At 44.9% G+C, this 15,353-nt stretch overlaps 1 protein-coding gene across 1 annotated transcript in view; it reads right to left on the bottom strand.

Annotated features, from left to right (window-relative positions):
• Usp10 (ubiquitin specific peptidase 10) overlaps window positions 1-15,353 on the bottom strand; it is a 63,299-nt gene that overhangs the window by 14,502 nt on the left and 33,444 nt on the right. Inside the window, exons 3-5 of the mRNA XM_031336891.1 lie at window positions 9,470-9,538; window positions 5,268-5,325; window positions 8-511 (exon numbers count right to left, since the gene is read on the bottom strand). Of these exons, the coding sequence (XP_031192751.1) occupies window positions 8-511; window positions 5,268-5,325; window positions 9,470-9,538 (631 nt within the window). The remainder of the gene's footprint in view (window positions 1-7; window positions 512-5,267; window positions 5,326-9,469; window positions 9,539-15,353) is intronic.

The raw sequence follows: 15,353 nt of genomic DNA, 5'->3' as shown, positions 1-15,353 counted from the left end.
GGATCACTGATGAAGTCCATGGGAGTCTGAGGGCTATCACAAGTCCTGGGCATGACTGACGGGAGCATATCCACCATGAACTCAGCTTCCTCCACACCCTCGCTGTTCGTGCCCACCGAAGTGGCATGGCCGTTGACTAGGGCAGCTGGGGAAGCACTGTCCTCACTACCATCCTTCAGATAACTGTAGTACCCAGGGGGCCGCTTCTTCTTTTTTTTCCGCTCCCTTTGACCAAGACCACTGGCACCACTGTCGTTCTCCAAGGCCTCTGCCTCTGTGTTAGAGTTCCTTTCTAGAGCCAACGCTGAGGTCGGGTACTGGTCAATAGAGCTGTAGGTCTCCTCTTTTTCTACAGCATCAGGGGTCTTTTTGGAAGTCGTACAACCAAGAATAAATTCAGGTGCCTGGGGGTTCAAGGTGCTTGAAATACTGTAGCTAGGGTTTCTAGGCAGACCCTCACTAGGCTCGATGACTTCGTCTACGCCAAACTCGATCCTCTGATGTTCTTGTCCTGTGGAGAAGAAATGATCAGTCAATGCCTATCCATCAAGAGTACAGGGTGCAAGCTACACAGTATCCAAAACATTGGTCCTCTTTGAGAGGTGACACTTTACTGTTTTCTAACATGGCTATATGACAGGTGTTAGCCTAATCTGTTGAAAATGACATCTATAAAACAAGACCAACTTGGGTGTATAAAAAAATAGTAGCCTACCCTCATCCTTGGATATCTGGGTAACAGTTTAAAAAACAGAGGGGAAAAATTAAATTTGTAATTAAAAATTACTGGGGCATGTTGTTCCAGCCCTGGAGTGGCTGAGGTAGAATTAGGAATTCAAGGTCACCCCCACACACACTCTGTGGTGGCCGCTGGCAGCCTCACTGTACAAACCAACACACAAGCATCTTGTGGCTTAGAAATGCTCTTCAGACACTAGCTCAGTGGCACACAGCATGCTTGCCTGGAGTTACTCATATCTTGACTTGTTTAGGGAAAGAGAGAGACAGAGACAGAGACACAGAGATATAGAGATAGATGCTGGCTCACACCAGTAATCCTGACACACAAAGCTCAGGCATAAAAAGTCCAAGTCTCAGCCGGGCAGTGGTGGCACACACCTTTAATCCCAGCACTTGGGAGGCAGAGGCAGGTGGATTTCTGAGTTCGAGGCCAGCCTGGTCTACAGAGTGAGTTCCAGGACAGCCAGGGCTACATAGAGAAACCATGTCTCCAAGCCGCTAGGCAATCTATGTGCAAAATCCCATGTGATAGGTAAGTAAGCCCTTGTAGTGTCTATCCCTTAGCTCTTGGACTCCTTCACTGAACACTAACTAATGTCTAGATGTGGCCCCTGCCTCAATAGCAGTGACTCAATTCAGATTGGGGTGGTAAAGCCACTTTTCAAGTCCACAAAACCAGTTAGGACTAAACTTTGAGAGAATGTGAGACAGGATCCACTGTGTAGCCCAGCCTGTTTCAGGGCCTAGGATCACAGGCATGAAACACTGTACCTGCCCAGGGCTTTGAACCTGTAAATTCCCATCGCAAGCTCCAATGTGTGCTCTTTCCAGTTAGCATTAACCTACACCTCCCATGCACGTCGGGGTGGACAGTGTATCTTAGTCCACATCTTTGAAAGTGGGTTACTAGAATCAACTCTAACCTTCCACAACATGGAAGACCACTGTTGTTTCGTGAAATGGCCATGCATCTGAAATTAATGCCTTAGAGTATGATACAAGGTGGCAACGGTTTTTAAGTCCTACATTTCAAGGACAGAATTATAACCCAAAAATTACATTCTAAGGATGTTTAATCCTGGAGGGGTTAGGAGATTTTTGATGGGGAGGGAAATGAAGGTCCAGGGGAAAGCCAATGACATGCTAACTGTGGGGTGGAGGGTGCATGTAGCTGGGGCAGGAATTAAGTCAATCCTGCCCCAGTGACCAGCAATGACACAGCAGTTTTGCCTGTGTTTGCAGTAGGCTACTGACTGAGCAATTTTTTTTCCCTCGCTTTGGAGTGGAATGCCTCCTATTACACCTAGAGTCTAGGGTCTATTCTATGATCCTCCATGTACGAGTAAATCCATGATGCTTGAAGCTGCCAGCCACAAACACTAATGTGCATGTGCTTGGAAGACTCCTCTCTGAGACATGTATAGAGTTGTGAAATCATTCAGGTGTGCTGTGCTGTGCTGTAAAGCTTACTGGACTGATTATTCCAGTAGAAAGAAAGGTGGGATGGTGGTGGCGCACGCCTTTAATCCCAGCACCTGGGAGGAAGAGGCAGGTGGATTTCTGAGTTGGAGGCCAGCCTGGTCTACAGAGCGAGTTCCAGGACAGCCAGGGCTACACAGAGAAACCCTGTCTCGAAAAAACCAAAACCAAACCAAACCAAACAAACAAAAAAGCTAGAAAGTGCCTTTCACATCCATTCTAAATCTTATCAGAACAATGCTCTAGTTGTGTGACTTGATATCACAGCACTTCAGGCCAGTTCCTCTTATTCTCACAGGGGCACATACGTGCGCCCACACACACTCAGAGCATAAAGTTCAGACTTAGGCCCATCCTTCATCATTCGGGTGAAGAAAAGAGAGGCCTACAGATGTGACTCTGAATAGCCCAACAATGCATAAGGAAGACAACACTGTGGGCATGTGAAAGTTTCTCTGGTGGGAAAGGAGCTCAGGGAAAACAAGGCGGCCTAGGTGAGAGATGGTTCGGTGGTTAAGAGCACTGGCTGCTCTTCCAGAGGACACAGGTTCAATTCCCTGCAACCACTTGGTAGCTCACAACTAGATGGAACTCCAGTCCAAGAGATTCCATGTCCTCTTTGGTACCAGGCACACACAAGGTACACAGATATACACATAAAATGTAAAACATCCACAAACATACATTAAAAAGAAAAGAAAAAAAAGCAAGGACATTTTAAAGCAATATGTGAGTTCTATCAAGTATGGCAGTTGGAGATTTCCCATGCAGGGGACGGCTCAGGGAGTTCACTGGTGAGAGTGAGTTAACAGTGATACGGGGTGGGGGGGCTGACTTCGGATATGGCTCAGTGGGAGGCTGACTGCCCAGGGCAAGCAAGAGAAGACTGAACAATTTATGAAAATACTGTCCCACTAGGGTATGGTGACACCCTTTAATCCCAGCATTGTGTACAATTCCCATGGAGGCTATGCATATAGCAGTAGAACAGTTAACTGGATGGACAGCAAGGGACACACTGTTTAAAAGTTCAGCAACTGCCTAGAAATGGTGGCAGATAAGGCACAACTAAGGTGCCTGCCCTGTGGTCACCTGCAGTGACTGCCTAGGCTGGGAAGCAGACAGGAAGGAAGCTCTTATTTACATAAATAATGAAGGGCAGCTGCATTCTCGATAGACACTAGGCAATGACAGACAGTCAGAAATGTGCGTGGTCCCTCCCATCCACTTCCAGGTAGTCTTAAAGGGAGGCAGACTCCTTAACTCGGTATGGAAGGCCCTAGAGCAGTAGTTCTCAACCTTCCTGATGCTACGACCCTTCAATACAGTTCCTCGTGTTGTGTTTATACCCAAATATACAATTATTGTGTTGCTACTTCATAACTGCAATTTTGTTACCATTATAAACCATAATGTAAATATCTGGTGTGCCCTGTGAAGGAGTCATTCAACCCCCTAAAGGGCCATGGCCCACAGGCTAAGAACTACGGCTCTACAGAGGAAAAAAAAAAAACTACAGATTTTAGAGAGAAAGAGCCTTTAAGTGGTCATGTCAATTAACTGTGCAAGCGGGCAGTAAGACCCTGAACGTCTTATTGCAGAGGAAAGACTGGCCATCGCAGGTGAGAGCATCAGTAGACACTGCATGCAAGGCACACACAGCGATGTGCCAGGGACCCACACATGGAGTCGGACATACGCAGCTTGCTCTGTTCACTTTGCTAACTATACTAAGCTGTTACTAAGCCTACCCGGTCCCTTAAGATCTAACTGCAGACTGCTAGCATTCCTACTCACTTTTGGACATATTCCCATAGATAAAGCTGCCTTAGTCTTTTCCAGTTCATACATGAGTCTGAGTTATAATTAACACCCTATTACATGTCTGACATGCTAGTGCAACATATAATCTAATCCCTGGTTCTACAAACAAGAGTTTTTCTTGGAAGCCAAGAACCTAAAACAATCCTCACTAGAAATGACCGTCTGGGCTTGCAGTGACTGCATAGCAGGATGTGTTAAACACACCTCAGTAACAAACACTGCTGCGCCTTTATAAACACTACCCTTAGCCATCAATCAGTCAGGGCTCATACTGGAGACCTAAATGCCCAGGAATGTGGAACAGATGAGACATGAACACCAACTGCTACAACAGCTCCACATGGCCCTGGACCCAGCAGAGTTAGGCACAGCCATGTGGAGTGACACCCACAACAGCAGGGCCTGCTGAGGAGCCAGAGCACCTCTCTCCTGACCACAATTTACCATGCCCAGAGTTCTGGAGCATGGCACAAACTTGCAAGCACACTTGCCAATTTGAGTAACTTGGTAGTTGTGGTTTGAATAGGCGTGGCATTGTTGGGGTAGTTGTGGCCTTGTTAGAGGAAGTGTGCCACTGTGAGGGTGGGCTTTGAGACCCTCCTAATTGCTTTCAAGACAGTCTTCTCTGTTTGCCTTCAGAACAAGATACAGAACTCTCAGCTTCCCGGTGCCATGCCTGCCTGGACACTGCCATGCTTCCCTCCATGATCATAATGGACTGAACCTCTTGTAAACCAACCCCAATTAAAGCCTTGGTCGTGGTATCTCTTCCCATCAATGGAAACTCTAAGATAGTAGTTAAGTGAGCTGCAGTTCAGAGCAGAAGCTTTAAGCTCAATGAAAGGCTGACTCCAGCTGACCTGATATTGCAGTTCTAGGGAGGCTGAGTTAAGATCACAAACCTAAGCCTGGTAAACCACAGAGGATGGGACTACATTATGGTTTATGGGACACATAGATCAGGGAGACAGCTCAGCAAGAGACTTGCTGCACAAGCCTTATGACCTCTGACCAATCCCCAGAACCCAAGTAAAAGCAGAAGAGAACCTATTCCATGGAGCTGACCTCCGACTTCCATACACAAAGCACACTCCAATATACTCGCCGCACATCATACCCCACCCCCAAGAACATAAGTAAAAATTTAAGTTGAAAAGAAGATGACCCAATGTTGGACATGCTTACAGGTTTCCTGCCCATCCAGTCCATGTGACCCAGCTTACCATCTGGCAGTTCATCTTCAGCCTGTATGCTACATAGAGTCCCACTGTATGGAGGGAGCTGCAAGAGAAGTCAAAAAACAAATCTTAACAGATTTTAAGCCAAACAGACGCCACTGCATCAACTCAATATTTCCTTTAAGCTCCGTTGAAGCAACTTCTCAGGACATCACTTTCCCAGAAAGATACAAAGATTCACTAAAATCTAAAACCAAACAATGTAGGAATACTTTCAATTATTTACTACTGCTAAATACACTGAAAACGAGACTGGAAACTGAAAACTGAAAACTGAAAGCGCACTTCTACTGACATGTGAACAGGTTACAGTAAAGCCCTTCCTTCCCAGGATGTGAGGCAAGATGACCCCAGGCCCCACACCCCGCCTATTAACAGTGGGAGCTAAAAAGCCAGCACAAGTGGCAGAAGTGAGCCAGAGCCCCCCCAGAAGAAAGGGCTGGGCCCTTGGCTGTCTTTTTAAAGTGTGCCATACAAATGAGTTAATGGTTAAAAGTCACCTTCCTTGTATGGAAGGAAGAAAGGAAGAAAACATAGGTCTGGCTACTTTGTGAAAACCTAGAAAGTTTTATGAACCTCTCAAATACCTCTACTAATTCCATATTTATTTAGGATTTGGGGGTGTCTGAGAAGTGAGTCAGCTGACAGGACAAAGCCCCAAACAACACCCTGCTGCAGCCTCTGTCTGGTCATTGAAGTCCAGGACAAAGTGTGCCAGTTTGTAGAGCCTGGGGTGTGCCAGCTTCAGGGGACTCTAGCTGGTGCCCATGGCAATCACTGTCTGTTGTGACTATGGCCTCCTAAGCTCATGTCTCCAATGAACTCTAGCTAGCCAATGCAACAGGCAGGTTTACTTCGTGCTAGGTTCTCTCCCCAGATGGTAATGACAAATAGCAAGAAAAAAAACAACCACTATGGCTGTAAAGGAGCCCAACCACTCAGGACCTTAGCACCTTGACACGGAGGCAAACTGATGACACACGTCATTGCTGACGGCACAGAGAAGCAGTGTGGTGCAGCAACATCAAGGAAGCTTCTCACCAAATCCTGGTCACAAAAGAGCAGGACACCCTTACAGAGAATGTCTGCTCTGTGGATGGCACTAGGGAGGCCTCGGGGGACAGACGGAAATGTATATAATCTGGACGCCAAAAAGGTGCATAAATGAATCCATTCAAACAAGCATAACCCTAACACTGGGGAAGAAAGCGTCTGAATCTAGAAGGGACAGCCAGCCTAGGGAGGAGCAGTGATGGTGCCCAGACCTGCTGGGAAAGTAAACCACCCCAGGAATCCACTCAGCTTTACTGCCAACGCTTCACATCAGTATGGTTAGAAGTAGAAACTTCACTTGTAATGTGCAGAGATGGGATCTCTGGGAAGTAGACAGGTTAGTAGGACAGAGCCTCTATTCCTGAACAAGAGGACAGGGACAGAGAGGATAATCCCCTGGGACTATTAAGTCGGAAGGTCAAATCAACACAAGCCACCAACACCAGACTTTGTAAAGCAGACAGCTAAGCAGCTCTTCTCAAAACCACCAGCTGACCTCCAGCAAGGTACACAATGAGGTTGTGCTGGGCAGGGACAGTGAACAGCATTGGCCAAGGGCTCCTAACACTCCTGCTCCCCCGAGTGAGATCTCAAGAGGAGGCTTCTGAGACAGCAGCTTAGGAAGTCAGGCTAACTCTTCCCATCATTGGGGCAACATGACAATCCATTTAAGCTTCTTTTTAAATTTTTATTTAGCATTTACTTGGGGTGCAAGTGTCAGTACTCTCATGACACCATGTGGGTCCTGGGGACTGAGGTCATGTCATGAGGCTTGGCAGCAAGGACCTTTAAGCACTGAGCTATCTCTCCAGACTCACTAACATTTTCAGTGAGTATATATTTAAGGCATTTTAATTTAGGGTTTGGTTAGATGGCTCAGCAGATAAAACTGAACAAGTCTAGCAACCTGAGTTTAATCCCTGCAACTTACTCCACAAAGTAGTTCTGTTTGGTCTCCACAAGTGGACTCCCATCCCACCTGCCCCCATACACACTTACAGAGATCCACCTACACCTGCTTCCTGGGTGCTAGGATAAAAGTGTGTGCCTATACCACTACCTGCAGCACACACTGGCTAATTTACTTTAGGCTGGCCAGATTGCTACCATCACTGGGACCCACACAGTAGGAGAAAACCAACAAGTTGTCCTCTATGTCCATATATACTTAGACACATATACACACATAAATGAATTTAAAAATACTTAACAAGGCAAGTGGGGTTGGGAACAGGAGATAGCAGTTTGGGGAGGGAGGAAAATAACGGGAGAAATGACTGGAATTGACACTGAGGATGAGGTGGAAATGCAGAGCAGTGGAAACCCCATGGGATCTACAAAAGTAACCCTGGCAAAGGCTCCTAGTAATGGGGAACATGGATCCTGAACCGGCCATCTTATGTAATAAGACAAGGCCTCCAGTGGAGTGATTGGTACACCAACTCAGCCACAAAACCTTTGACGTACAGTCTGTCCTGCCTGCAGAGTCTGGGACCAGTGCCTAGCAGAATTGCCATTAAAATGACCGAAGAGATTTCATCCTGTAACTGATGGGAGCAGATGCAAACTCCCACAGCTAGACACTAGGAGAAGCTTGGGAGTCCTGCAGGATGGGGAGGAAAAACTGCAAGAGCCAAACAGGTTGTGGATACACTAGGAGATCAAGGCCCACAGAATCAACGGACTGGGATTCATGGGAACTCACAGAGATCAGGAAGGAGCCTCTAGGGGTCTGACTCTATCTATGCTATCTATGGCTGTACTCAGCTTGGTCATCTTGTACAAATCCTAACGATAGGGTTTGATGTGGCTGTCTCTGACTCTTGCCTTTTTTTCTTACCAAGTTGCCTTCATGTGTGATGTGGTGCTATGTATCTGATCTTATTGTAGCTTTGTTATGCCATGTTAACCTGATGTTCCTAGGAGGCCTGTTCTTCTCTGGGGGATGAGGGGAGACAGGAGATAGGACAAAATGATACTGCAATTGGGGTGCCTATAAGAGAGAAGAATGTAAAAATGTAACAGGTGTGTGATGTACACCTGCAATCTCAGTATTTGGGAAGTGAAGGCAGGAGAATTGTTGAATGTGAGGCTAGATCCTCATGACAACAGCCTATCTAAGTCTAGCTCAAGGGGATCTGAGAGCTATGGCATCTGGGGACACTGCACGTACATGTTCTTTCCCTCTCCCTCTCCCTCTCCCTCTCCCTCTTTCTCTTTCTCTAAAACTCAGTGTTAAAGCTGGTTGTAGTGGTACACATTAATCCCAACATTTGGGAGGCAGAAGGTGGATCTTTATGAGTTCAACACCAACCTGATCTACTTAAGTTCTAAGTCACAGTGAGACCTTGCCATAAATAAATAAATAAATAAATAAAATGGTGGGAGAAGGATCTATGGGATAGAAGAAGTGAGACACCGCCACAGACTCCCTCAGGAACCCACTAAGCCAACCAGGAATCCCCTAGAAATAAACACAATATACCGTAGCAAATTAACCACAATATGTGTGATAGACCATGCTGAGCAGTTAAAGTCAGAAACAAGCTGGAGAGGCAGTTCAGCACTTACAGAGGGCCCTGAGTTCAGTTCCCAGCATCCACAACATGGCTCACAAGCATCAAAAACTGTAGTTCCAGGGGCTCTGGTATCTCTTGTAACACCTCTATGGACACCAGGCATGCAATTACATAGCAGGCAAAACAACACTCTTAGACATAAGACAAATAAAGAAATGAACAAATAATAACATTTCTTTAAAGAAATGAACAAATAATAACAACAATAACAAAAACAAAGCAGCAATGTCTAAGCACGGAGAACTCAGCATCAGCTTCAGGTGGGCTGCAAATGGATGTCTTAAGGCACACACAGCACTCAACACTTCCTGTGGACCGAGTGCTGCCCACCCAGCAGTGCAATCTCTAGGGAAGGCTGGCGGGAAGAAGAAAGCAACAGAGGGGTCACCTGTATGTGTGAATGTACTTCTTTCAAGTCTAAAGCAAATAAATACAAGAGCCCGGCACACTCAATAGTATAATCTCTACTCATTTACAAGTTAGAACTCTCAACTAAAATGAAAGTGAACTGTCAATCACCTTTACAAATATGTACATGACAACAATTTTTCTTACCTCAACTGAAGAGCGGGGAGTCACAAAAAACTGATTGAATTCATCAGGGCTGAAATCGCCAAAAATATACTGAAAACAATAAAATAAGAACACTTGATTACATATAATATACACATGACTTTTTTTTTAAAGCCATATGTTTTAAAATGTTTGCCTTAAGAAACATTTATACTTGAATTTTCCAAATCCTTTTCAAATAACCAATTAGGGACTTTAAGCTGCAAGCTAAGGTTCCTAGGGCAGGCAATATTTCCCCATGACATACATACAAGAAAATGTCATCTAGCCTTTTCTGTAAATTGTCAAAGAACAAGGTTTAAAAGCTTATTTGGGCCAGGCGGTAGTGGTGCACCTTTAATCCCAGAATTTGGGAGGCAGATTCAGGCAGATTTCTAAGTTCGAGGCCAGCCTGTCTACAGAGTGAGTTTCAGGACAGCCAGGACTACACAGAGAAACCCTGTCTCAAAAATACAAGGAAGGAAGGAAGGAAGGAAGGAAGGAAGGAAGGAAGGAAGGAAGGAAGGAAGGAAGGAAGGAAGGAAGGAAGGAAGAAAGAAAGAAAGGAGAAAGGAAGGAAGGAAAGAAAGAAGAGAAGAGCTTATTTTGAAGCAAATCGAGTGTATGTAGTCCCAGAACATGTAGGCTCCTGCCTTTGGGGAAGCTTCCTGGTTCACCTTTTCACCTCCATTTAGCTTTCTGCTGAGTCACGTTACTACTTACCTACCTCCATTTTATTTTTCCCTGCCAAAGGATAGGAAAATTCACTGGGACCATTTAAGTATGTAAGTGACCCTAACTTAAAAGACATGTGTCATTTACTATAAACATAAACTAGAACAGACACATACAGATACAGCCTTCTAGCTTCACAGTGCTAGTGTGTGACCTTCACTCAGAGGATCTAACACAGCACAAGTGACTCTGCCACATGTCTGTTAGCTCCTAAGAGCTTCAAAAAGCCTACCACTAACAAGTATCACTATGGAATTTTCCACATGCATGCGTTCCTTCGGCTGGCCGGCCATACATGTAAGATTCAGGACTGAGTCCTGAAGACAAGCAGGGCTGTCTCTTCAGCTCTACTGCAGCTTAAAATCTAGAAGTGACTTGCAGGGAGTTTACAATCCTGCATTCTATAACTAAGTAGAAAATACATCCAAAAGCACTGATGGGCAGAGTAACAAAGAGACCACCCTGAGACTATTGAGCCGTGTCTACTAAAACCGTAGCAAACCCTGAAGACAAAACTGTCCTCTCATGTAGTGCATACATATTCTGGACCAAGTCCACAAGAAGACAGTGGTCTGTTGTCATGGTGGAAGCACAGATTCCACATGTTTTAAAGTTTTCTCTAACCTCTTACCAACTGCAACATTAGCCAATTGCTCACAGTATGAGAAAGCTTATGTTAGTATCACTCACAGAACAGTATGTGAAAAGGAAAAAGAACCACAGTAAGAAAAGAACTATTTTCTCAGAAAACAGAATGAATGATGTGAACACCAGACTAAATTCAAATTACTTATTAAAAACCTCAACTAGCCGGGCGGTGGTGGCACACGCCTTTAATCCCAGCACTTGGGAGGCAGAGGCAGGCGGATTTCTGAGTTCGAGGCCAGCCTGGTCTACAGAGTGAGTTCCAGGACAGCCAGGGCTACACAGAGAAACCCTGTCTCGAAAAAAAAAAAAAAAAATACAAAAAAAACCCTCAACTGGTGTGTTCAGTGGCAGAATTGATGTGTATAGCAACCAGGAGGTTTTAAAAACTCAAGAAATTAAATACTGATGTCTTATTTCCACAGAATTCCACCCCCTAAATATTTTACTCAAAGTATACTTAACATTCTTCAGGACCACGGATGTGGTGGTTAGCTGTAAAGTGCACACATGCCTGGATTCAATGTGCTCACTGGTCACGACATCCTGACATCTATGTGAAGTTTGTAAATGCCATTAAGTGAACTATGGTGACAGACAGGGATGGATACAGAAGCAAAAGTCCATGGAACTCAGAGACACCAGAAAAACCACACCTTCATCTCAAGGGGAGCAGCACTTAGAAAGCCAGCCCCCTTTTGTGTCCTCTTAGGAATAAGAACTGTAGATTCACAATATGGGAAAGATATGTATGGACGAATAGGAATTAAATCAATGTGATGTGTTGAAGTTATGGGTGTCTCTGAGCTGCCTGAGGTGGGTGCTGGGAGCTAAACCCACAAGAGCAGCAGGAATTCTAACCACTGAACCATCTCTCCAGCTCAGAAATGTTCATTTAAATTTCACTTGGAAACATACTTTCTAATTTGTACATAATCAATCAGTTTTTTAAAGAAATGGTTAATTCAATAAGGGCTAAATTATAAATTTTGGAAATGTGCAAGTAGAGAAGGAGGAAGCAGCCTTCCAGTCTGGACTGCAGAGCTCAGGCTCCTTCCTGAAAGGAGAACTGGATGAGAAGCCTCCTGCGACTTTCACTTGGTTCCCTATTTGGTGTTACCTGAAAAGGTCTGCTAGAGTGTTTTTCTTGCAAACTCATACCAGGTCATGGTGGCATTTGCCTTTAATCCAGGCACTGGAGAGGAAGATAGGTATCAAATATGAGTTCAAGCCACCCAAGGGGGCCTGTTAAAGACAGACACATAAGGCTGATTAAAGAAACCCCCCTCCATGCACACACATGATGAGAAATAAAAATGCACATACTTGTTTAGAAGCTCTGGACCCATGACCTAGCCGGGTCTGACAGAGATCTGTGGAGGGGTACACAATTGGCAGGAGCATTGTTAGTAGGGTGTATTATTTTCAAATTTTTCTTTTTAAATCATATTTTATTCAAGAAACTGACTAGGGACTGGAGAGATGGCTCAGTGGCTGAGACAGGCTACTCCTTAATTCGGCATGATGCCACACAACTGTCTGTCTCCAGTTCCATTACATTCTCTGGCATCCATGGGCACCAGGCATGCACACGTTATACAGACATACATGCAGGCAAACAGAAACTAATAATAAGATGCCAGTATAGGGCTTGGGAAGCAGAGGCAGGTGGATCTCTTGAGTTTGAGGTCAGTCTGGTCTACAGAGTGACTTCCAGTAGAGCCAGGAATATGTAGACACCACATCTCAAAATGTGTTGGTATAAAGAACAGAATTCACAGGTCATGCTTAAATCAACTGTGTGTGGGTGAAGACCTCACTCAGCTGACAGCCTGCTGAGAATACTGAATCCATCTAAGGACACTGTAGGAACTGTTAACTAGAAGGGCTGTGACACCAAACACCATTTGGTGACTGACAAATGATAGCCAAGGCTATTTCCAACACCATCTTGACTCCCTTCCCCACTGGTTCATGTATGTCAATGAATAACACCATCAAGACACATAAAGCACATCCTCCTCCCATAATGAGATCTATTTTCATGAGGTTTTTAAAGTGAGCTATTACACCAACATATAAAAAGTCTTGTTCCAGTTTTGTAGCTGAAGCCAGCAGGCAAGGTTCTAACATCAGCACCCAGCATCCACTGGATGATGCCTGCGCTGATTGCTAATGCATCCCCATAGGCCTTCCCCATGCAGTTTTGTTCATTCAAAAATCACTCTGATGGGACAAAAGTAACAATGTGCAACAGAACCCTTGATGCTTGAAAAGTCACTGTCAAAGGTCAGGAAAGAAGGAGATACTGAGATCTGAGGCCAAGGGACTCATTAAAAATAGGGGGTGGGGCTTATTGTACTGGGTACATAATTACATATGCCTAATCAAAGTGACTCATACCTGGGAGGTAACCAGTTAAATATCCCCTAGAAAGCTGGAGAGATGCCCTAGGAATTAAAAGTACTTGCTGCTCTTCCAAAGAACTTAGAGTTCCATTCCTATCACCCACATACATAATGGCTCACAACCACCTGTAACTCTAGTTCCAGACAATCCAATGCCTTCTTCTGGCCTCCTACAGTACACACTTGGTGCATACGTGCACCCAGGCAACGGACTCATATTATATATATAATACTAAAAAAAAAAAAAAAAACTTAAAATTTCCCAGGACGATGCATCTAACATATTAAGCCCAGACATAACATGCTATCCCTTTTAAAGGCTTTACAACCAAGCACACTGTTCAGAGATCACTCTAGAAATGGCTCAGCAGTTAAGAGCACTGGTTGCTTTTCCAGAAGTCTGCAGATCAATTGCCAGCAACACCAAAGTGGCTCACAAGCATCTGTAACTCCAATTCTAGGAATTCTACTTCTGATTCCTGAAGAGTACATGGTCCAGACACACACGAAGGCAAAATACCCACATACACAAAATAAATTAAAAATGCTGAGTCATTCTAAAAAGGCCTTATCACTACCACAGAGTGCTACACGTAGAACACATTAACAGTTTATATTTCTAGGAAGACAAAAAGGGAAATTACAATATGCTGATAAACTACAAAAGGCAGAAAACTACTGGGATTGGCACACGGGATTTACAAATGTGAGAAAAGAATGGGAAGACAAAAACAAGACATCTTGCTCAAAAACTGTCTCTTCCCATGGAAGGTAGAGAAATGGTTCAGATTACCTGCAGGAGTGCAGACCAGTTTCACAGGAAACTTGAGGACTGCCATCTGTGTGACGCTAGGGGGCACTGGAGAACAGCATTCTCAGCCCCTAAGCTTCCAAAGGTTTCATCTCTTAACATTCAACTGTGTGTGTCTGCTGCCCCAAACTAATGCTCTTTACCTTTTGAAAAGGTTCCTGGTAATATGAGGCAGCTCTGAAACAAGTAATCAGCTAACGCTTTGCTCTCTGTTCAGTAATTATCAGTGTCAAGGGAGATAAGCAAGCAGTTAAGACAATCTCTACTGCAGTGCACAACTATGCAAGCAGGCTGAAGAGCCTGGCCACAGCCAGCACAGGAGACAAGTGCCCGCCTTTCTACCTGAGAGGTCTGAGCCATCCTATGAAGTAACAGATGCTATGGGAGAGCAAACAGATGCTATGGGAGAGCAAAGCTTTCATTCTCTCTGCAGAGGATGAGGTCACCACAAAGCTCCAGACTTCTCACCAGCTACAAGAGCTCCTGGGGGCCTATGATTAAGAAGCCATGGGTAGCCAGGCGGTGGTGGCGCACACCTTTAATCCCAGCACTTGGGAGGCAGAAGCAGGCAGATTTCTGAGTTCTGAGTTCGAGGCCAGCCTGGTCTACAGAGTGAGTTCCAGGACAGCCAAGGTACATAGAGAAACCCTGGTTTGAAAAAACCAAAAAAAAAGAAAAGAAAAGAAGTTATGGGTAGAAAAGGGGGTGGGCATGTCTGGCATTGGTGAGGCTATATCCTGTGCACTAGCATGGCAAACAAAAAACACAAGCAAAAACAATAGAGGGAAACACATCAAACCAATACCTACCTGCTCAACATTCTAAACCTTATCCAAAAAAGGCCAGCACTGAAAAGGGGAGGCCAGGCACAGTGGCACATCTTTAATCCCAGCACTTGGGAGACAGAGGCAGGCAGGTCTCTTGAGTTAGGAGTTCCAGGACAGCCAGGGCTATATAGGAAACCCTGTCTCAAAACAAACAAGTAAGTAAATAATGGGGTGGGGCCTAGAGAGATGGTTCAATGGTTAAGAGCACTGATTTTTCCAAAGAGCCCAGGTTCAATTCCCAGCACCCATATGGCAGCTCACACTTATCTATAGAAACTCCAGTTCCAGGGCTTCTGACATCCTCATACAGACATACATGCAGTCAAAACACCAATGAACATAAAATAAAAATTATTTAAAAATTATATTAAAAAAGTCAGCTGGAAGAGGGCAAGGCGGTGGTGGCCCACGCCTTTAATCCCAGCACTTGGGAGGCAGAGGCAGGTGGATTTCTGAGTTCG

This window comes from Mastomys coucha, unplaced genomic scaffold, assembly GCF_008632895.1.
Source record: "Mastomys coucha isolate ucsf_1 unplaced genomic scaffold, UCSF_Mcou_1 pScaffold22, whole genome shotgun sequence".
Taxonomy (NCBI): domain Eukaryota; kingdom Metazoa; phylum Chordata; class Mammalia; order Rodentia; family Muridae; genus Mastomys; species Mastomys coucha.
The sequence above is the reverse complement of the archived record's forward strand: the minus strand, read 5'-3'. Positions and strand labels throughout refer to the sequence as shown.